The following is a 23,798-nucleotide window of genomic DNA, read 5'->3' as shown; positions in this document are numbered from 1 at the left end:
AGAAAATGAGAGATTGGGTTTCAGCCCGATGATGCCACTTAGCCATTAACTATCTCCAGCAAAACCAAGTACCCCCCACCCCCCGCCTGGCCCTCCCTCTTTCTACCATTCATATCCAACCACCCCTCCTCCATTTCCCATCTCCCTCTCATTTCCCACCCTCCAACCCTATATCTCTCTCTCTCTGTCACACACACACACACACGCACACACACACATTGAGAGTGAGTGGATGATCGCACGAGCAGGAAGCTCTGACCATACACAGATAGAAAGAGAAAGAGCGACAGGCAGTCGATCCAGCACTCAGACTTTCAGCTCATAGAGGGAGAAGACAAACTACAGGGCTCTTTCTGCACTTCTGAAAGCCGACGCTCCGCTGCTCGCTTTGCCCTCCGGGGACATTTTTGTTTCTTTTTCAAATAAATTGGGATATTCTGCGTGACATGTTGCCCTCATTTCCACGAGAACCGCGGCTTTCCTCCGAGCGCTCTTTGAACGCGCAGCGCACTGGCGGCTCCCTCATAAAGGCTGTTGGTGTTCTTCAGAGGTAATGACTGTGCGCTGAGAAACCAGGATTGCTTGCACGTGTGGGACACTTGTGAAGAAGCATTTGGAGGCGGACGAGAGAAAACTCTTTAAGAAAACATAAAAGGAAAGAGAGGAAAACAAGACGCAAACAAACTAAAAACACTGGCCCAAAATGGATCTGCCTCCGTTTAGGGGTAAGGGCTACTTTATTTAAGATCCTTTTCTTTAAAGTTTTATTTAGCTATGTTCTTTTGAGATTCTTATATTTTTGAGATTATATATATATTCCCAATTAACATAATCTAGTTGATGAGAGATGATCTCTGCATGTCCAAATTCAAGTCCTGCACTGACCCAACCAATGCACAGGGCTTCAGGCATGGAATTGATTGTGCTCAAGGTCGGAGATGTCAATACTATCCAGTTTGTGCTGGCAGGGGTTGATAGAGAGGTTGGAAGCCGAGTTGAGTTGGAGAGCGCAGCGCTTCACACATGTGCGCTCACAAAACACAGTGTACTGAACTTTTTGTATGTTTGTCGAGAAAAGGTTTGAAATAGTTTGGAGACTGTACGATAAAGTTCTGAAGGCGGCGAGTGGCAAAGTTTTTGTAAATGATTACACTTCAATCTGCGCTAAAATCTTTGCAGTCCGTTATTAATTACTAAGAGTTAATGCTTATATTGTTGTTTAGTAGTTGTTATTATCACTTGTGAAGCTTAGTTTTTTTTTGGTCACTAATTCCATTATCTTATATATTTCTGTTATCTCTAACTGACCCTCCCCCTTCCTCTTTTCACTCTCTCATCCAAACTTGCTGGTCTGCAGTGTCTATTTCAGTCCTTCCTGGGGGTCGGATTCGGCACATCCGGAATCTCATACAGTTTATTGTCATTCAATCCCACTGTGTTCCCAAAGGGGCCGGAGGGGCAGATCCCAGGGTCCTGGTGCCTGACAACATCAAGTACAGCCTTAGTTAAGCCTGGCCCCTAGGAGCCTATATTAGCCCTCTGTGAGGCCCTGGGCCCCTGCCCCCTATGACTAGCAACTAATCAAGCCTCAGTCAGCAATTGCCGATCTGCCACTCTATCTGAGTCAGAGAGAGAGAGAGAGAGAGAGAGAGAGAGAGAGAGAGAGAGAGAGAGAGCAGAAATGGAAAATGGATATCTCTAATGACAGTCAGCCTGCAGGAAATCAGAATAGCCTGATGGCTGGCTGTTGTACTGCTGGATGTTTATCAGTTGCAGCAGGGGTCAATGAAAGAGACTGAAGGTTTTAAAATAGCACCACATGATGATGTCATGAGCCCCCACCGCCCTAAACGACTGCACCAGCATATACAGTACACCTGGCTGCCACACCCACCGATATGTCCTGCTATAAACAGACTGAGCAGTTTTCACCCATGTCGTCCAATGACCCCTTATGAAGCGTCTGTTTGCCTTTTCTTATCCGCCTGTTTTATCCTCCCTGTTTGAAGGTTTAGAGTTACTCTCAGTCAGTGGTGTGTGGTGACTGTTATGAATAATATGCGCTTCTCATCCTCTTCCTGCCCTGGATTGGATTACCCTGGCCAAGGATATGTGCAAGGTAACGGGTGCAAGGAGCCCCGGGGCAGAGCCGCGAGGCACAGCTCACTCAGCACTGATACTCCCAGAGCGCTGGGGCCGGTCTTCAGGTTACCCCTCATGGCAGGCTGGACTGAGTAAACACGGCCCTCTTTTGCCTCTTTTTCTCTCACTCCAACACTCCAGATGCAGCTGTCTCTCTCTCTCGTACTAGCCTGTGCGCTTGGTTTGATGGCTTTTTGTGTGTTTTAAACTGCTATCATAGGTTCTTCTGAGACGTTCTTCTGCATCCAACACACTAATGTAAATTCCTCTCACTTTGATGTTTTATGACTGGTTTAAATCTGACACAAAGTTGGCACGTGTACCCTAAAATTCATGAGAAATACAGGTGGTCATTAAGAGTGAATGGTTATTGGACTTGCTTCATTCAATGTAAGATACGCTATCAGGTTTGTGGAGTTCCACACACGCTATCCACTTAAATGAAAAAACATTCACTGAAGACTAGAAGATGGAGTCTTCAGATGTGCGACCGGAAAACGTTACAGGAAGCGATCTTTTGGATGAATGTTGGATTGCAGAAACAGATCCCGCACGTTGAACGATTCTAAGCTGATCTGTTGCAGATGAAAAATTTGAAGTCATGCAGTTTCACCTTCCTCTTTCCTTTGACATTCACTGTCATCACCCAATTAAAATGAATGCGTGCTGTAAATCTTAAGCAGTTTTAGCAAAGTCCTCCCTCACCCTTTTAGAGGTCATGGTCAGAGCTTAAGATTGACTTATCCCGAACTACAATCAATGTCCCACTGTCACAATGCAAATGGACTTTAATCAACATGTCCAAACCCTTATTGAACATCCTATAAGCAAACAACCCGCAGCACTTTTGAGAGGCTTTTTAAGTAGCATTAGTCACGTTTAAGAGAAGCCAATTGTGCAAGCTCCATTTTAGAGATGTGATACACCAGTCCACTGCCTCGCCCTGTTGTGCGGTTGGGGGCACGTGGGGCTAAAGAGTGCTCTGGGACTGGGTAGGGAGTGGTAGAGTGCTATTTGTTGGGGAGTTAAAGTGGTGGGGGATCTTCTGGGCTTCCTGATGTCAGCGCCTTGCTTGTTGTACTGCTAGAGTGTGGCTTATTGATCCTCTGGCACCCTTGGCTGCTGGTGATGGGTGGGGTGAGAGCATGTGTGGGTGGCTGTTATATATCTGCTTCTGTTCTGCTTTACAGCTTATTGTACAAATGCACTATGTTCATTGATAGTTTGCATAGAAGCTGAGGCACGGTAGTGCGAGACAGTTTTCTGTTAATGGGTTGTGGCTTTCCAAGCAGCAGGGCAGCATCTTCCAAAAAAAATTCATTGATTATTGCAAGAAATGAACTGATTGTAACAAAGCTAAAAATGAGATGTTGACAGGAAAGTGGAAATTCTAGTGGAAATTGTTTTGAAATCATTTCTTAGAGCACAGGATATGTAACATTTTGAGGTGTAGCTCGGTTCTGTTTTTACACAAGAGCACTGTAAGTCAGTGGAAAGTTCCAAATAAACTCCAGCGTAGCCGCGAGTGATAAATGCTCCCAAGTGCCGACACACTTGAGGAAAACCACATGGAGAAGACATGTGCAAATGCTCAAACAAATATGCAACCAAAAGTGCCTGACATGACACAGATGAGCTAACCCAAAACTTCCTCTCTGGCTTGCCTGCAGATGCGAGACTAAAAGTCCAATGTTGTTTTCAAACTCAGGCCCCAAATAATGAGCTCATGGAAATGAACAGCAGACCCCTTTCAACAATTAGATGGACTGATAGGACCTGACTACAGCTCTCTGCTGGGTTTGATGTAATTACTCTCCAGGACTTCTCTTTCCTCCTCCGTGTAATTTGCAAATGCATTTTGTGCTTCCGACCTGGGCCTCCTTATCTTGAGTTTCTAGCTCTAGCGGTGGGGGTGGATGCTATCTTACCTTTTTGCGGGAGCATTCAGGGCTCTTGCCAGGAATTCAGCTGAGCTGACTGCTCCAGATGCTTGGGGGACTGCGAGCAGATGCTGGTTTTACTGATCACTGATCTTGTGTATGGATTTACGTTTCTGGTTATGTCAGACACGTCACACCTCTAGTGATCAGTTTTGTTCTTCTGTGACTTTTTAAGCAATGTGTTTGTCCCTATCACACATTGTCTTTTGGAACAAGCTGAAGTTGTTTACTCTAACCAGAATCTGAAAAAAACCCAAAAGAGCTCTGACTAACATCAAGAGTGCTCTTTCACTTCTGCATTCCTCTGTGGGAAAAAACAAACCCCATCACTATCTACAGTAATTCAGTGAAATCCAAGGTCTTGTTTGGCTTTGACATCCAATAATGCAAACAGCATGTTTCTCAATTCCAGGATGCTGATTATTTCCATGCACATTCCAATAACCATGTTGTTCCTGTTTATGGAGGATAAGGCCTAACAAAAGACGGGTTGTAGGGAGGGGCTGCAGCAAAGTCCTCCAAGCTGCCGAGAAAGAGATACCTCAGGACACTGACACCGAGTCTTTCGGGTTCCCCAGATTCTCACAATTCATTGCTGTCAAGTTCTTTGCATTAGTTCTCTTCCCTTGACACAGTCAACAGCTGTGTTCTCCAGATGCTAAATTACAGTGTGATGCAAATGGTATTATCTGTCCATCCTCTGTGTCTAATAATAACTGTAGTTTTAGCCACAGAGCATCTGAATCAGACTCATATGACAATGGTTTTTATATGTTATGCAGATTTCATTAAAATGTCAGTTTGAATCTCATAATGACAGCTTTGTTTTTATTTTTTCTTTACTACAGGTTTATCCGATGTACCCTGATATTGGTCGGCCTTGCAGAACTGCCACTACCCTGGTGGCCCTGACGGAAGAATGGATCCAGTCATATCTTATCGGTTGGACCCTGAAGGTTTGGATCTTCAGCAGGTCCCTGTGTTGTCCATTGACCAGATCCGTGCTATAAGGGCTAATAATGACTATGTAGACCGCCCGGTGGCCCTGGAGCCTGCCACTCAGGTTGGGATCTTCTATGCACCCGATGAGCGACGTCCTCAGATGTCTCGCAGTCAAAGTCATCAACATTCCCACTTGGCCCACTTGAGTCGCTCCAGCACCGTCAGCTCTATGTCCCGTGGCAGTGCCACTTCTGATCAGAGACTTCTTTCGGGACTAACGCCATCTCATTCCGGGTTAGCTTCCGTGGTGAGGTCCCAGCCTAAAGGTGACTTGAAACCCGACTCGCTAGGCAAAGGACTGTCCGATGGTGAGGACTTAGGCCTGCATCTCTTCATCTGTGAACGCTGTGGGCATTGCAAATGCCAAGAGTGCTGCGCACCTCGCAGTTTGCCCTCATGCTGGACCTGTGGCCAGCGCTGCTTGTGCTCAGCTGATAACGTCTTGGAATATAGCACTTGCCTGTGCTGTGTGAAGGGTCTCTTTTACCACTGCTCGGCGGACAAAGAGGACAACTGCGCCGACCGCCCGTGCTCCTGCGCTCCGGCTCATGCCTGCTCCCGTTGGAGCGCCATGGCCTTTTTGGCTCTGTGCCTCCCGTGCCTGTGCTGCTACCCACCTGCCAAGCTGTGCCTCACCCTATGCCAGCGTGGCTATGACCGCGCCACCCGTCCTGGCTGCCGCTGCAGCAACACCAACACTGTGTGCCGCAAGATCTCCGCCACCAACCATGCACCCTTTCGTAAACACCTGGAGAAGCCTGTATGACGGCCTGTACAAGCCTCACGTGTCGCTCCTTCGAGGAGACGCCTCTGATGCTGAAGCAGCTAGGAAAATCTGCTAAACGAAATGACCTTCTCTTAACCAATCAGGCCTCCCTGCATCGTGACCATGTATCCGCCTGCCCCGTTTAGTCATCTTTTGTCTATTTATTTATTTATTAGACTTTCATGGATAGGGTTGGGTAATGCAGACCATATGTAACAGATACAGGGAGTAAGCTATCAGAAAAAATGCAGAGGTTGATAAAGGGTAAAAAGAGCATGTAGGCTTCAAGGGCATCGTCGTCCACAGACACCCTTAAAAGCGTGTCTTCTTCGGCCTTACTACATGGACAAACTGCAAGCAAGCTGGCTCACTATACATGGATACAAGCCGTTGGTTATGGAGAAACGAGCCTTACCAAAAATTCTGACTATGTTTGTTTCACCAAAAATGGGACCATTTAAAATCAGAATATTAAGCTCACCTAAGACGGATGTGTTCGAAGAGAGGTGGTGAAAAGAGACACTGTGTGTGTGCATGAGTGTGTGTAAGAAAAGAAGGTTGAAAAATGTGTGTATGTACGGGCATGTGTGTACGTACGTGTGTGCAGTCTCAGGCCGGGCATCTGTTGTCAGCAGAAGCCTCTCTTTATATTTTTAGAGGAGCTGCTCTAAAAGATAAAGTGTCTGGTCAGGTTTCCAGCCCAGGGCAGCCTGACGCCAACCTCTCCCAACCACTCTTACATCCGCAACTCTCCTTTCCTCCGCTGCCCATTGTGCTTACCGGCTGCAGAACAACGGCGATAGGATCCTTGACCTTTTCTGCATCTAACTATGCTGTGGGACCAAACATCATGGGACTATGACAATACTCTCAGGATGAGAAACAAGCCATTACTCCAGACGCTTCTGGACAAACTGGCCAGGATTGTGTCAGTGGAGAGTTTTAGGTTAACATCAGACCCATTCTGGTTCCCATTTTCTGCCATACGTGGACCGTGAGCATCGCCAAAAACATTGGGCTTTCTCAGAGCTTCTTCTCTGACTGGGCCCGGATGCTCCAAGGGAAGTGAGGTTAATGGAGACTATTGTGTCATCAGACAGAAAGGAAGGATTGTATTGAGACAAGGGCTTAGACACCTGACCAGACTGAGGCACAGTACCACACTTGGGAACAAGGTGAAATAGATGCACTGACATCCAGTACTGGGATGCAAGATGAATGAAATCTGTTGCAAGTGTGTGTGTGTTCTTCCCCACTAATGCACATCCTTGTGAGTTCCTTTGCTATATTTTTGTATGTACATAGAATTGTTATTGTATTTGTATTTTTATTCCATTTGTTCTAATCTGGTTATTCTTACCATTATTTTATATTACTGTTGGACATTAACCTTGTCAGAGGCCTGACTAATTCTTACGACTAACCATAAAATTGATTTCACGTCGTGGAGGAGAGGCTCCTCGGTAATACTTGTTTTGCATTGCAGCACCCTGCAAGAATCTTAATATTTGGCTCCTTTGGTTGCTTTTTTTCTATCACTTATCGTGAATTGCTTTTGCCCTATGAGCAAAAACAATTCATCACACAGCCAGAAAAATATTTTTGCACACATGTATGAGACAAAAGCTCTAAAGTTGCCAATTCATGTATTGTTTAGGTGTAGTAGGTGTAGGTGCAGTTTTATACTACCTAGAGAAGATTCTTTTGCTAGCATGAGAGCAAGAAAACCACTATCGAAGTCTGTGCTTTAAAGGGTATAAAATAGGTGCCTCTCCTCCACAGTCACGTCCCAAAAGTAGGGCTTCTCTTATATGGAGGGGTCATGATGTGGGGATGGGTTTTAATGAGTAGGTACATGCAATTTACAGGAATGCCTAACTGGTGCTGTCCGCAGTCTACGTTAACCACTAAAAGTTCACAATGTTGTATTAGTAAGTTTTGCTTTGGTACAATTGGCATCTTGTAAGTTGTAAAAGAATTAAAGGAGAATATATAAACATATATATAAATATAAATCTATACAAATAAATATATTATATATATATAAAAAATATATTTACACTTTTTTGTTGCTGACATTATCGTAAAGCCACAGATATTTATTTAAATGGTTGCAAGAAAAGCTATGTATTTATTTTGAGGTGAATGATGAAAGGAATGAACCGAAAAGACCCATGTGATGATTTCAGCTTTTTTTCCAGAGTGAACTGGTGGGTGTGGCCATGGGGCCATTGAAAATAAAGAAATAAATAAAAAACATTTTCAAATAGTCTGCTTGTACAAGACTTTTTTTACATCTGTGAAAATGCTCCAGTGCCGCAAGAATTGTAATTCACCTCTCATATGTTCGAGGAAAGTGAAAGCTTTATAGCTTTAGTGTTTAACTATGCAAGCCTTTAAAAGCACCTTTGATAACTACAGCTGCAAATAAACTCTCACAGCTTTATGTGGTTGCATCTGGAGTTGTGTGGTGTATGATATTGCAAGATGCACTTCTATACTGTAGATGTCTGAAGACGTCCTTAAGTGTGTGTAAGTGATCTGTTTAAAAGAAAATGCTGTAAGATGTGTGCATGTGCGTGTGTAGACACATGGATCTTGATTTCAGTGCCGAGAGGTTCCGGTCTTTGTCTTTTTACTCCACTCCCCGTTCTGCCTGTTAGCCTCATAAATAAGTAATCAAGGCCAGTTTGTACTAATGGCCTTGGAAAAAAGGGACTAGACTAGAGATATATATATGTGTGTGTGTGAAGGAGAGTTACTTTAGTGAGTGAAAGTGTGTGTTAAAGGTGTATGCCACCCAAATCAAAGAGTAAGTGTACAACACTCGCAGCACAACCACACATCCTTTTCCCAGAGCTTCACAAGCATTAGACCTGTCCCCCAACGTCTCTATACCCCACCCTTTCTTACGGATTTGTCTAAATGAAGGACACTGCATGAATAATACACATCTAGCCTTGATGTAAGCGCTTTTACATCCCTATGTGTACATTTAGTCTGGTGGTCCTCGAAGGCAGTAGTGTTGTTAATTATTCCAATAAGAGATAATTTTAACCTAAAACTAAACAATTTTCTTATCAGTTATTCACCTTTATGTCATTTATTTTCTTGTGGATGGAATTTTCTATATAAGGATTCTAATGTTATATGATTGATTTATGTGAGAAACAAGCCCAACCATAGGACTTCAGTCACTGCTATGCTAAAGGCCAGCTGAAGTCATTTTTTGTGATTTACAGTTTTCTACGCAAAATCATCCTACATAATATAAAGAACATTGTGTGAAAATATTACCTTGATATCTTTAATATTGACTGAGTAAGATCATGTCAAAGATTAAAATCAATGACTGAAATCAAACTTTGACGCTCCTATTAATCTCATCATTAGCAGCAGGTGTGACGCCAGTGATGCAATGTGATTGGTCCTTGTGTGCCTTGTAATAAAATGCATTGCCAGGGTTCTGAATAAAATTTGTGTGCTATGGCAGATTTTTGCAAATAGTGATTTTTGTCAGTCACTCACATTGTAAGGTGTCAGAAAGTGTTTATAATGCACGTTGCCTTTTTGGAGCTAAAAACCACACTTAAGCTTTTATTGTGTGTATCGTGGATTATCCAGAACTTTTTTGTGACGCTACCCTACTGAAAAATCCAGCTAAGACCAGCATAAGCTGGTGAGCTGGTTTTAGCTGGTCCCCAGCTTGGTTTTAGCTGATTTTGCTGGTGTAGGAAGCTGGTTTTGCTGGTGTAGCAAGTTGGTCTAGGTGTGTTTTGGTCACATTTTAAGCTGATCTAGCTAGACTTAGCTGGTCATGCTGGAAAACCAGCTGGCCCACCAGCATGACCAGCTTTGTCAGGCTGGGAGGACCAGCGTAAACCACCTTAAACCAGCTAAAACCAGCTACCAGCTTATGCTGGTTTTAGCTGGATTTTTCAGTAGGGTATGAAGTACTATGGGTGTAGAACGACATAAAGATAAAAAATAAAATGAAAAATTAGCATATTTAAGTAGTTTGAGAAACGACAGGTATGAGCTATAATTAAGAGTACAGTAATTTACAAACTATTGTATATTTATTTTGCCTATTTTATGAGGTGGTTAGTTTGTATGAATTCATCCAACGTAATATGCACAACAGCGTATGATTTATTATAAAAAGCATTACTGAAGCTTCACCCCTAAACTCACGTCAATGGGGTGAAAGCAGATCGTACAAATTTGTACAAATTAGCCACCTCGAAAAATAGATATGAATTGCAATGAGATCCGTCATAAAGTCACCTGCTCTACTTACTGTAAAGGTTCATATTTTTTGTGCACACTGTCAGGTAAAAATGGTCAAAATTTGCACCCTACTGTCAATAGGGTAGTACCCTTTCAAAAAGTACACCTCTGCACTTAAAGATTTTATATTTGTATTCAAATGTATACCAATCTGAACCAAATGGTAAATATTAGGACCCAGGAATAGCTGGATAACATATTTAAAAAAAATCTGACAGTGCATGATGGTTCCTAATAACATGTACATTAGCACACGTTTGACCATTCAGTAAAATGTATCCTTGTATCAAGGAATGACAGGGTTCATCAAGAGGATTCATGGGATCAAATCAGAATGCACTGGTACTGTCAACAATCCTAAAAGACTTCTTTACCCAAGAGAAATTGACTCTGGAGGGATGCTCTGTGCTTTCTTAACCTTTAACCCAGCTAATAAAGAGCAAGAAAGGATGGGGTCGGTTGATCTTCTACCATCCTGACCCTATGCCCTCTGCAACCAGTGAATCCCCCTATGTGGTCCTTGTCCGACGGGAATGGTCACTGTTGAGGACACTCCAGGGGTCGGGCTGAAAGCTCCAGTGTGAGGAACGGAGCTTTAGAAGCTGTCAGTCAGATCTCCATGCATATGTCAATCACAATGCAGCGGGGTGTGAAAATGGACCTTTTCTAAGCCACCCTAATCCAAATGTAAAAACACTCCACATAAAAGCTGAGGCATTAGGACTTACAAATCGCTTACATAATTGGGCACTATCAAAGGTTTTGTAAAAAAGAATCGTTTGGGATCTTTCTGCACTCCTAAAAATAAAGATGCTACTGTATGAAGGGTTTTTTAAAGCGATGCCGAAGAACTATGTTTGGTTCCTTCAAATTTTTACACAGGCTGCACGAAGCAAATGCAACATCTGATTCCATTTCATTTACACAAACTAGAATAAGTCTGTACTTAAAGGAAAACACCACAGTTTTTCAATATTTTACTATGTTCTCACCTCAAATTAGACAAAATCTATACTTTATTCAATATGTGCACTTAATCTTTGTGGGTTTAATTAAAAATAATATGTCAACAGGTTCAGCAATTTGTTTAAGTAATCTTTACAAGCAATAATTTTGTTCGTTTTACAAAAGAAGTCTAAGTAAACTTAACAAACCTTAGTATAGTCAACAAACAAAAATTTAGTTAATTGAACATGAAAAATGTAATTAATGATGACAAAAAATTTGAATAATTCCATTTTAAAAACTCCAACCCTTTTAATTAGAATTTAAGTCTATAACACCAAATCAATCAATCAAAGTTCATTGACTCGTATTTGGCCACTTATCACTCATGTACCCATCTAATGGGGCTAACTTCTGCAAGAGGGTGCCACAACAACAATTACCTATAATACACTGCAAAATCCTCAGCCAATGAGATGCAAGTCTGTATTGGTTTTATTAATCTGTTACTTTCATGCAACAATGTTATGTTGGTTGAACAAATAAGTTTTAAGTAAAACTGACAAGACACTTTTTGTTGAATGCAGTGTTGTTTTTGGCAGACTTTTAAGTTTTTAGTCTTTTGGACGAAAATGCTTTTTAATTTTAGCTACATTTTAGTCATTTATAAACTTGATAGTTTTAGTCAAGTTTTAGTCGACGAAAACGCAAAAAGGTTTTAGTCAAGTTTAAGTCAATTTTAGTTAAAAAAAAGTAGTCTTTAACAAATTAATTTAGGTTAAAAAGTATTGAAAAGCGGCAGCATTGCTGATACTTTTTAGCTAAAAGTCATTTTCGTTTCGTCTCGTCAACGAAAACTTGAAAGAGTCTCGTCATGTTTTCGTCACCTTAGAGCCATTTTTAGCTAGTCATTGTCATGTTATCGTCATAAAAAAGGGTTCGTCAACAAAATCATTTCGTTATCATCATCGTTGACGAAAACAACACTGGTTAAATGAACTAAATTAAATTAAGTTCACATTGTTAAATTGATTTTTTTAAAGTTATCACAACATGAAAGAATTAAGTAAAATGTGCAAACGTGAAAGTAAATTTTTTTGAGTGTACAGCGGGTCGTGAATGTGATAGCATTTAGCAATCATTCCTTATGCTACGCACACACCAAATGCGGGGCATCGCGTTACTTGGTTTAGATTACTCACGGGATTTAACTTCATGTCATGCAAATTTTTCGCTCGAGTTAATATTTTCAATTTGGGCGAAGACGGGTTTGAGGCAAATAGCGTATGTTTTCGACATGCGCCGCCCATATTACGTCATTGGCATCACCCCACATGAGGACGTGTCTGATCGCGTCTTTGCATTGACTTTATATGTAATCTACTCGCGCAAATCATTGAACTCACATCTGGTGTGAACCCAAACAGGGATGAATTTAGAAGCCACCAAACACTTTTCCCTATTTAAATACATGAGTAGTTACACGAATAAGTATGATGGCACGAAATAAAACGTGGTGATTTTTTAAAGGGGATAAAAAATGAGAACTATATTGTATGGTGGAAGAGCACTTTGTTTGCACCACTTCGACGTTGGGCACAGTAATATTGAAGAAAGTTTGAGCGAGAAGGGGAGTAGTCAGGAGTGATGATGTTACTGCGCACCGGGTAATACTAATTTAACAGTATTGAAATAAGGAAAACATTGAAGTGTTTGGTGGCTTCTAAATTCATCTCTGTTTGGATCCTAGGGAGTGGATGGGGCTGGGCTGAATGCTGGCACGTTCACGACGCGCTGTACAGAGATTAAGTGCACACATTGAAAAAAGATTGGTATGTATTGATTCATCTAAGTCGATGTAAGGACATAGTAAAATGTTGAAAAACTGGGGTGTTTTCCTTTAACTAGTCTACTACCAGCATGATGGTTCCCAAAAAGTGAGACTGGTGCCTATACGGTCCATAACCACCCTGGGGGGGCGCTGGAGCCTCAAAGGCTGGAGCGACATGGAGCTGTTGACAGGTGGAGGTGTGATGGAGAAACAGGCGCCAGAGAGAGCTGAGAGGGGCTGAGGAGGGCCACAGCACCAGGGCAGAGCGGAGCCAGCCTACAATCCCTAATAACAAGGATTTATAAAAATCTTGTATATTCTCAAAGAATCAGATGTTGTTTTTGAAAACAGTGTTGCATCTTGTTTTTCAGGACTGAATTTTATCAGGTTTATTAACGTTAAAAGCTTGGCCCGCTGATGTACAAAATGTTTTCTCCTCATTTCGGTTGGTTAATGGATGGGAATTGTCCAAGTAATTTTATCCCAATTATAGACTGTCTAGACACGACTGAAGGCCACGGCCATGATATGAAATTTTGTTGACGTGCCGAGGGCCAATCTGTGTTATGGCGATTGGTTAGAGGCTGCTGGTGTTTATCTGTTAAGTGTGTGAAGTGTGTTTTCAAAGAGGGTTGTGCTGAGAGGTCGTGGCAGATCTGCGTATCCTGCCGCTCTCATGTGGTCAATGGCATAGTGGGAAAGGGGAAATTTGGGAGAGATGAGAGATTTCCTCCCTGTTAACATGTTCCCACTGAACCATTTTCAACCCTGTGGGAATGACATTCCAAGCAGCTTCTTCCCATCATCCACTGGGAAATAAAATGTATTAATTCCCACACAAAAACTGTTTCATTTGTAAAAAGATTTATTATTTGTAGTAATACACTTAATCTTTTAAAAATGTATTTGCAGTTCGTTAAAACAGCCTTGCGGACTGTGCTTATTGTTGACTCTTTGTTGACAAAAAGTTAAATGCTTTTTCATTTGTAAGTGACTTTGAATAAAAGTAAAAGTGTCTGCTGAATGAAAAAATGCAGCATGAAGTTAAAACAAATTGGTTTTGCAAGTCTATTCAACATACTATTTTAAGTTTTGACTTGTGATACCAGCGATAAGTTAACATAATAAGTTGAAATCGTTTAACTTGATTTGTTTAGTTAAAGTAACATAAAAATACATGTTGATTTGATGTCATTTTTTTACAGTTTGTCGACCACAAACATTATTTTGGTGGAGCAGTGTCATGATAATAATTATATATGTAACACTGGATATACTTTTTTATACATTAAAGCAACACTAAAGAGTTTTTGCTCTTTGCTCCCCCTACAGGTTGGAAGTGGAATTGTCCATTACAACTGTCGTAATTAATTTAGCCTACTGCAGCAAAGCTGGCTCTGATTGGATAGTAGGTCTGCCATAAAGCAAGTTTTTGTAGTTTTCACTCGAACTACAGGACCGCGACCCGACGGTTCAAAACGTCTTTATTGCGATTTCGGCCGATGGAGGGCTGCAAAGCGAATGTGAAAGTGCCGTTCACCCTGTTTCGAGTGGATGAACGACTGAAACTTTTTTGGAAACGTTATTTTAAGGTAAAAAAAACTCTTTAGTGTTGCTTTAACGCCCCCAAAAGCACTTTTACAAAACCCATTGCATTAGGCCTACATTTCAAAATATCAAGCAAAATATTTTTACACACGAAAAAACTTAAAAGTTTAAATTTAGCATTATAAACTAAACAAAGACAAACAGTATTTAGATATTTTCTGGCTGTTGAAAGTAAGTGTGACATGTCCGGTATAAATGTTATAAACTACACCTGTGGTTTCTTTTCTTGTGAACTTTAGGGGAAACAACTTCATACATTCACAATAAATGATCTTTGGGACCATTTGATTAAAAATCTTTGCAAAAATGACAAAAGTGAAGACACATCTAGTGTCATTTGTCAATTTTTATTTTTTATGCATATTAAAATATATTGTAAGAAAGTACTGTTTTTATATAGATTTTGGGGCCACTGCATGCAGAATACCCCGCATATTCCTCAAAATGACAAATAAACACAATAACTTGTTTTGTTATTTAGCTAGTCGGTATACTTCAGTAGTTAGATTGCAACGAAAGAGCCACAGAAAGAGAATTGGGACTGTGGTGAATGAAAGGAGCGGATGGCTGATATGTGGCGGGGGAGATGAGAGAGAAACGGGAGGGAGGAGAGAGAAAGAGAGAGAGAGAGAGAGAAAGAAAGAGAGAGAGAGAGTGGGGGAGGAGAGGAGCTTTGCAGGCCTGCTGGGTGGTTGAGTGCAGACAGCTGGAGGAGGAGTTGATGGGAATGGTATCTGCAGGGTCAGGGGTGACTGGAGAGAGCTTTAGCACACTTCCGCTCACGGCCCCACGACTCTCCAATCTCTGGAATTCTCCAGATCCCACTCCACAAGTCTCTCTCTCTCTCTTTCTGTCCATGTTTATTTCCTCTTCACTGACTTTTTGGCCCGTCACATGCACATTTATTTACCTACAAAAGTGGTACCCATGCATTTAATTTTGGACTTTTTTAGTACCATAGTATTTAGTACACTTTAAACCATTCGTGAGTCCTATTCACTTCCACAGTTGGAAAAAGAATACTATGGGGCTCATGAACTGTTTGGTTACAAACATTCCTCAAAATATCTTCATTCGTGTTTATCGTATTTTTACAGATTTGTAACAACACGAGAGTGAGTAATGATGATGTAATGATGATGACTTTTCATTTTTGGGTGAACTATCCCTTTAACTAAAGTTGGTTTGTTTTCATGCCGAGGTTGGGTAAAATATGAACGAACCATACCGCTGGGTTAAATGAACCAAGAAAATGTCTAGATTTTACCCTACCATGTTTCATTTAAAAACATTTAGACTTGTTCATATTTCACCCAGCCATATGTTGAAACAGTGTACTGTATGGTGGTGGTTTCCGGGCATAAAATGGGTTCTTGTCCATGGACTTTAAGGTTAAAATGTAGGCCAATGTGCAAAACAAAGTTGTAAGCAACATACACCCTATTGAAAAAAACCTGCTAAAACCAGCCTAAGCAGTTCTCCCAGCCTGGTTTTAATTGGTGTAGCATGATAGTTTTAGTGGGGTTTGGGTCACTTTTATAGCTGGTCTTAGCTGGTCAGGCTGGAAGATGAGTTGACCCACCAGACCAGCATAAGTGCCATTCTTTCCGGGCGCGTCCTGGCCAGGATTTCGGGTGCGTCTTCTGGAAGTCGTATTTGTCGACCGCATACAAATTCTGGCCAGGACGTGTCCGGGAAGAATGGCATGTATGGTCACCCTAAGCTTGGCTAAGCTGGTTGGCTAGTCTTAGCTAGTTTAGCTGGTGGGTCAGGTCTAAGATCAACTATAAAAGTGGCCAAAACCACTCTAAAACTAGCATGCTATTAAACCAGCTAAAACCAGACTGGGAGTCCAGCTAAAACCAGTCTAGGCTGCTTTTAAGTCTTTTATAGAGCAGGCGGACATTTTGTTGTCATGTGACAAGAACCATGGAAAAATACAGAAAAAACTGTATTTTTGTATTACGGAAAATTTATTGTGCCCATTATTTTACAGTATTTTTCCGACACTTCAGCTGTCGGAATTGTACAGTTTTTTAAAGGATTTCTTTACAGTGTTAATGTAAAATTACAAAAAAATGTATATTTGTATTACAGAAAATTTCTTTAATTTATTGTGCCCATTATTTTACGGTATTTTTCCAGCACTTCAGCTGTTGGAATTTTACCGTTTTTTAAAGAGTTTTTTTTACAGTGTTAATATAAAATTTCAGAACAAAACTGTATTTTTGTATTACGGAAAGCTTCTTTAATTATTGTGCCCATTATTTTACAGTATTTTTCCGACACTTCCGCTGTCGGAATTTTACAGTTTTTTAAAGGATTTTTTACAGTGTTAATGTAAAATTTTTATATTTTTCCAGCACTTCAGCTGTCGAATTTTTACCATTTTTTAAATGATTTTTGTTAGAGTGTTAATGTAAAATTACAGGGAAAAACTGTATTTTTGTATTACGGAAAATTTCTGTAATTTATTGTGTCTGTTATTTTACTGTATTTTTCCGACACTTCAGCTGTCGGAATTTAAAAAATTTTTAAAGGATTTTTTTACAGTGTTAATGTTAAATAAAAAACTGTATTTTGTATTACAGAAAAATTCTTTAATTTATTGTGCCCGCTATTTTAAGTTTTTTTTCCAGCACTTCAGCTGTTGGAATTTTACCGTTTTTAAAAGGATTTTTTTACAGTGTTAATGTAAAATTTCAGAACAAAACTGTACTTTTGTATTACGAAAAATTTCTTTAAGTTATTGTGCCCATTATTTTATGGTATTTTCCAGCACTTCAGCTGTCGGAATTTTACCGTTTTTTAAAAGGATTTTTTTACAGTGTTAAGGTAAAATTTCAGAACAAAACTGTATTTTTGTATTACGGAAAATTTTTTTAATTTATTGTGGCCGTTATTTTACAGTATTTTTCCAGCACTTCAGCTGTCGGAATTTTACAGTTTTTTTTAAAGGATTTTTATTACAGTGTTAATGTAAAATTATAAAAAAACTGTACTTTTGTATTACGAAAAATTTCTTTAATTTATTGTGCCCGTTATTTTATGGTATTTTCCAGCACTTCAGCTGTCGGAATTTTACCGTTTTTTAAAAGGATTTTTTTACAGTGTTAAGGTAAAATTTCAGAACAAAACTGTATTTTTGTATTACGGAAAATTTCTTTAATTTATTGTGGCCGTTATTTTACAGTATTTTTCCAGCACTTCAGCTGTCGGAATTTTACAGTTTTTTTAAAGGATTTTTATTACACTGTTAATGTAAAATTATAAAAAAACTGTATTTTTGTATTAAAGAAAATTTCTTTAATATATTGTGCCCGTTATTTTACAGTATTTTTCAGCACTCCAGCTGTCGGATTTTTAGCATTTTAAAGGATTTTTTTACAGTGTTAATGGAAAATAAAAAAACTGTATTTTTGTATTACAGAAAACTTTCTGTAATTTATTGTGGCCGTTATTTTATGTTTTTTTTATCCGGCACCCCAGCTGCCGGAATTTTAAAGTTTTTTATGGATTTTTTTACAGTAAGGGAAACTTGTGTCATGTGTAAAGGTCATGAGTTTTTTATTTACATATTTTGAAAAACAAATATTTTTATATAAAAGGTACATTTTGTTCTGGAGATATTCTGTTCATTTTCATGGCTGAAGAACTCAGAATTTCTGTCAACGTAAACATTTTCTAAATATATATGTATACACACTATATTCAGTGCCATCTAATACCATCACTATATTAAAGTGCTCAAAGTCTGTCAGACTGTAATGTTTGTCATCTATCCATCCCATATCCTTAACTTTGATATTAGTTTGCGTGCACCATGGCCTACATACATATCCTGTGTGTGTTTTCCCAGTCAATCAATGGCTGTATGGATCTACTGCAGCAGCTGTAATATAGATCTGCCCTTGCTCGATCCATCCACTCCTGTCATTTCAACAGCGGAAACGCTGAGGTCTTCTCTCTCTCTCTCCCGGTTGCTCGCGTATCGAGTGGCTGTTTTTCTCTGTGCTCTCTGATGGCCCTTGCTACAGCCGTGCAAAGAGGCCAAACTATGATGAGGATAATATCTGTTATTTGGCCCCAGCCAGGGAAGCGGCACACACTGCACTACCATTAAAGGGCATTAGTGTGTGTGTGTGGGAGAAACGAGATTAGAAAAGTTTGTGTGCCCTCGAAAGGACAAGATAGCATGTGTTGAATGAGATGCATGCATGTTTTCGTAATATGAATCTCTCATCTGCGTGTGTTTTTTCGGTTTCTTAACAACCCCCTTCCGCCCAACACACACACACATACATGCACATGGAGCAGGGCGATGAGCAATGCGAAATCTCCCTGCAGATGTTCTCGATTGTGGTGATCCAATATCCTCTTGTGTACATCTGTCTAAAAAAAACTAGAGCTGTTTTACATTTCCCTCAGGGACAGGAAGGGAAAGACTTTCACAGCGATATAGCTGACCTGGGTCTTATAAGGGCCACTCCATATTATTTTAGATTGAGTTGGGTTTCTTCTGTATTTGGAAGCAAGTCATTGACTGCCAGATATGGTGAAAGACGATCCGATAAAACCTAAATATCTTATGTTTCTGTGATGTATAATTGCAATCCATATTAATTTATTTAATTCATAATGATAAAGCCAATTCACAAATGAGATCACAATTCGTTTGTCACAATGAGTCAAAATGGTGAGCACATAGGGACAAAACTTAAATATGTTGTCTGTTTATGTGTTTATGTACAATTATTGCAATCTACAGTCAGAAAAGTTGTCACTGGGTAAACCATTCACAAGTACAGCTTTGCACTTAAAGAGTTCATATTAATTCCTCAAAAATACATATTTGTAACAAATGTATAGAATATCTGTACCTCAGTGGGTGAAGCATTGTGTGCAAAGCAGTGCAAAGGTTAATGGCTTGATACCCTGAACACACATACTGATAAATGTTTACCAAAAATATATAATGTAGAGAAATTTGAATATTCAAACATCATAGGCTGTTAGGTAACACTTTACTTAAAGGGGTGTTTATAAGACTGACATGACACCTTTATAATCATGACATGACACTTGTCATGAACATGAAGGAGATTTTATGAACGTTTATGACAACTGTCATTAAGGGCCCTATCTTGCACCCAGCGCAATTGACTTTGTCAGTGACGCATGTATCATTTCGTATTTTGCACAGGCGCACAGCGGGTTTTTCCCTCCACAGACGCACGTCGGCAAACTAGGGAATGAACTTGCGCTCCCTGGGCGGTTCAGCGCAAAAAAGGAGGCGTGTTCCGGCGCAAACCATCTCTTATGCTATTTTGCAGTTTCAAAAAACAATTGCGCTACTAACCAAAAAAAACTAGTCTAAAGTCAGTGGCGCGTTGTTCATTATGCTATTTTAAGGGCGCATGCTTGACCATAATGTATAGCGTGCACAACGCGCATTGCTTATCTAATCTTCACAGATGCAACAGTTATTTTTGCAAATCATAATTTGTTACAATAAAAAATATTACCACATGAGATAAGGGAAATAATAGTGGTGAGCATTGTGGTGATAGTTTTTATTTATTGTGTGGCTGCGTTAAAAAATTCTCATGCAAATAACGATTAAAATATTTTCATAAGTTTGTTGTGTGGCTGTATTACGTTTATTTTATGAAAATAATAATTACAATGTTTTCATAAGAAACATTAATGTATGTGAACTTGATTTGTAAGTGTACTTTGGGGTTGAACCTTGCTTGCGTTTCCGATTTCAAAGCCCCCAAACCCTTTCAGCGGTGAGGGTGGACGCAGCGATGTCCTCTGCTGGCGTCAGGTCATGTGTAGAGACAGATCCACCTCCCGTTACACGGCGTGCCCGATTTATGCTGGCAAGCTTGGGATTCCCCTGTCTCCTGACATCATTGTAGCGCTTTGACTGTTCTTACAAGAACGTGGGTCTCCTCGGCTGTGAACCGCTCCTGGCGTGCGCCTGGTAAATCCGTCATTATAATAGCAACCCGCCATGTAACTTGCGCCCTTGCGTTTAAAGGGAATGTTGGATAGCGTTCTGATTGGTTTATTTGACGTTACGCCCAAACCACACCTATGAATAATGAACCTACTTCAGACCAACCCCTTATTGATTTGCGCCTGGCGCAATACTTATTTCTCCCGCTGGGAAAATAGCAACAGCGCCCAAGATCCGCCTACAAAGTCACTTGCGCTTTGCGCTTCGCACTTGCGTTTCAGATCGTTAAAATAGGGCCCTAAGTGTCATTTGTTCAATTATGTCATTTTTAATGCAAAGATAACATTGTTTGAGATGTCTTTGTTATGACAACTTGACATTAACTAATACATTATAACTTGTTGTGACAACATGACATTACCAAGACAACATAACTGACCACTTTTTACCAGTGATTGAAATATAATTTGTCATTAAAATGTCATTAAGTGTTAATACTCGGTCATATAGTTTTATAACAACGTTATGAATATTTTTCTTGACCTCAACTACAGTGGTACAAATATAATTTGTCATTAAAATATAATTTGTCATAAAGTTTTATAACAACGTCATGGATATTCTTCAGTTCATAATGTTTTTTAAGGTTCCTTCAGGTGTTTTAGAAATAAAATCAATCATCCAATAATAATAATAATAATAATAATAATAATAATAATAATAATAATAATAATAATAATAATAATAATAATAAAGAGATTCAACTTTGGGTAAAAAGCTCCGCTCGTCAATATCAGTTCTCACACGCCCGTCCAATTACAGTGGAGAAGGGGCGGGACAAGTATCACAACAACCAATCAGCTCACAACTCAATTATCACTGCAAAGCGCTTAGCTGAAGAAAGCTGGCGCTCAGCTGAAAAAACAGCTGGCATTCGGCGTTCTCAGCCATGTAAAAAAGCTTTGGTGTGTCCCGCCCCTTAAGTTTGATAATAATTCTGCTATGTCATGTTTAAGACAGATTTATGTCAAGTTATGATGTATTGGTTTATGTCAAGTTGTCATAACAAAGACATCTCAAACAATGTCATCTTTGCATTAAAAATGACATAATTGAACAAATGACATAAAATCTCTATCATTTTCATAACACGTGGCATGACATGATTATGAAGGTGTCATGTCAGTCTTATGCACACCCCTTTGAGTAAAGTGTTACCGGCTAAGATAATCTATTATTACACGGCTTGTTGGATTGCTTGATTCTGATTGGCCAGTCGGGCCATCTGCAGGTTTGCTATTCCCACATAACATCCACTCAAAACTAATAACACACAGTAACCCGGATGCTGCAAATCATTGTGATATTTACAATTCAATATTACACAAAATAAAATATAAATATGTATTTAATAATATATATGGCATTATTTTTAACAATTAATAAACCAAATAATAAGTTAATTAGCACGTCTCGTCTTATCTTAAAAACGAAAATAAAAATTTTTCCTTGCGTAATGTCTGCATTCGTTAAATAAAAATATTTAAAATAAATATTTACCGTTCCTTACCCTACTTATAAGGTAAATAGCTGTGTAAAAAACAGGATAATGTATAGACACTGTGATCCACATCTGGCTGCCTTATCTCTTACATCACATATTGGTCACATATATTATTATCTTATCATATCTTTCTCGATGGTTTGGAATGCAAGATAACGTTTGCGATGTTGATGTATATTATTGCTGGTGTACCAGCTGTGTGTGTGTGTGTAATCCTGGGTGGCTGGAAACAGGAAACGCTGTTGCATTCCTTGCATTTTTCAAAATGCTGCAGTTTGCTGAGTGCATCATTTTGACCGGACATAACCACTGACCTGAGAGGTAAAAAAAAGAGAAATCAAACAGAGAGAGAGAGTCATGCACATGTAAGAGAGCGAGCAAGCACTAAATCACTGTTCCAGTTCACTCGCATCAATCTATGCAGGCCCATTCATAGAGTAACCTGCTGTTATGCTCTTTAAAATATATATTAGTCATCGACCAACCTTTTCAACAGTATCCCAAAGTAAAATAATTAATGAAGGAACATACAGTATGTTTCTTTTTAATAATAAAATTTCATGTTATGGAAGGAAGCGTCATTTCCATTTCCACAACGGCTTTAGTCACCGCAGTCTGAATGATTACTCAGCTGTAACACCAACAATAACCAGTCGCGCTGCGTGACTCAGAGTAAGAGGGAGGAAAGCAAAGAATAGAAACAAAGTATTTCCGAACGGCGAGTGGATAAATAGGTGCTTAACTCAGACAGGAAGTCTCTGTGATGGTCAATCTAACCTTGGTGATGTTTTCTTTGTCTTTGCATGTACAGACAGTACAGTAACAGTAAGAAAGAGGCGGGGGGAAATCATAGCGTCAGAAAAAAACTAGTAGTGGAGTACCTTTAAAATGGTACCATTTATGTGCAAAGGTGCTTTATTTGGGCACGTAAATAGATGCTTATATTTGAAATATCAATATGGCGGATAATAGTTCTGCAAATAAAATTCCTAACAATTCTCCGATGCCCGTCTTGACTGTGTGATTGACCTTTGATAACAGACAGACTCAAAGGGCCACATTCATTTTCCTTTTCCCGCTTCTCTTCTCCATTCCGGCTACTTCACAGCATTCAGGAAAACGAAACCCGCTGCCAAGCAGGAAGAACGTCAGTGGCCGAAAAAGCCATTGGGAGGAACTTGGAAAGAACATGTTTGATGTCAGCGCCAGCGTATTTTTGGGCCCGTGCGGAAAACAAAAGGCCCGGTATATTTAGCGATGGTCAGGAAGCAGGCCGGGAGAAGGGCCTGGGGGTCCGGCAAAGACCTCGTCTACTTTCCCACACTTGCGGACCGGAAACAGGCAATGACAACTACTCCGCCAAGAGACCCCCAGGTCGCCCGTTAGGGGAGCCATTGAGCTCAGAGGAAGGAAGAGGTTATATAGATCCACATCAACATCTTTCTAAGAGTGACCTGGAACAGCTTTGATGCACCACTTCACATGTTATGCACATACATTCGCAGTGTGCATACTACGAAGCACAAGAAAGTAGCTGATCCTACAAAACAGCGCAGTTCATTGAGGCGAACGCATCTCTGCATCATTCTGAATGCATCTGTGCTCGGCTCTATCTACACATGGGCCGTGTTGTTTGACCCTGGCATGCATTCAAGCTTGGCATACTTTAGTGGCATGCTTATCCTAGACGCATTTCCTCCACAGGAAACACAGTATTAGATTGCGCTTTTATTTATTTAGTTGAT

The 23,798-nt window shown here is 40.0% G+C and overlaps 1 protein-coding gene across 2 annotated transcripts in view; it reads left to right on the top strand.

Moving 5' to 3' along the window:
* The window catches only part of LOC129423879 (protein sprouty homolog 3), a 28,605-nt gene extending 20,486 nt beyond the window's left edge, over positions 1-8,119 (top strand). Inside the window, exons 1-2 of one of the 2 annotated variants that reach the window (XM_055180387.2) lie at positions 195-725; positions 4,931-8,119. In XM_055180387.2, coding sequence (XP_055036362.1) covers positions 5,002-5,850 — 849 coding nt within the window. In that variant the 5' untranslated portion in view covers positions 195-725; positions 4,931-5,001 and the 3' untranslated portion in view covers positions 5,851-8,119. Of the gene's footprint in view, positions 1-194; positions 726-4,930 lie in introns of those variants that run through there. The other variant, XM_055180388.2, reaches the window with a different exon arrangement.
* The last annotated feature ends 15,679 nt before the right edge of the window (positions 8,120-23,798 follow it).

This window comes from Misgurnus anguillicaudatus, chromosome 9 (genome assembly GCF_027580225.2).
Source record: "Misgurnus anguillicaudatus chromosome 9, ASM2758022v2, whole genome shotgun sequence".
Classification (NCBI taxonomy): Eukaryota; Metazoa; Chordata; class Actinopteri; order Cypriniformes; family Cobitidae; genus Misgurnus; species Misgurnus anguillicaudatus.
Note: the sequence above shows the minus strand (reverse complement) of the source record. Positions and strands in the feature narration are given on the sequence as shown.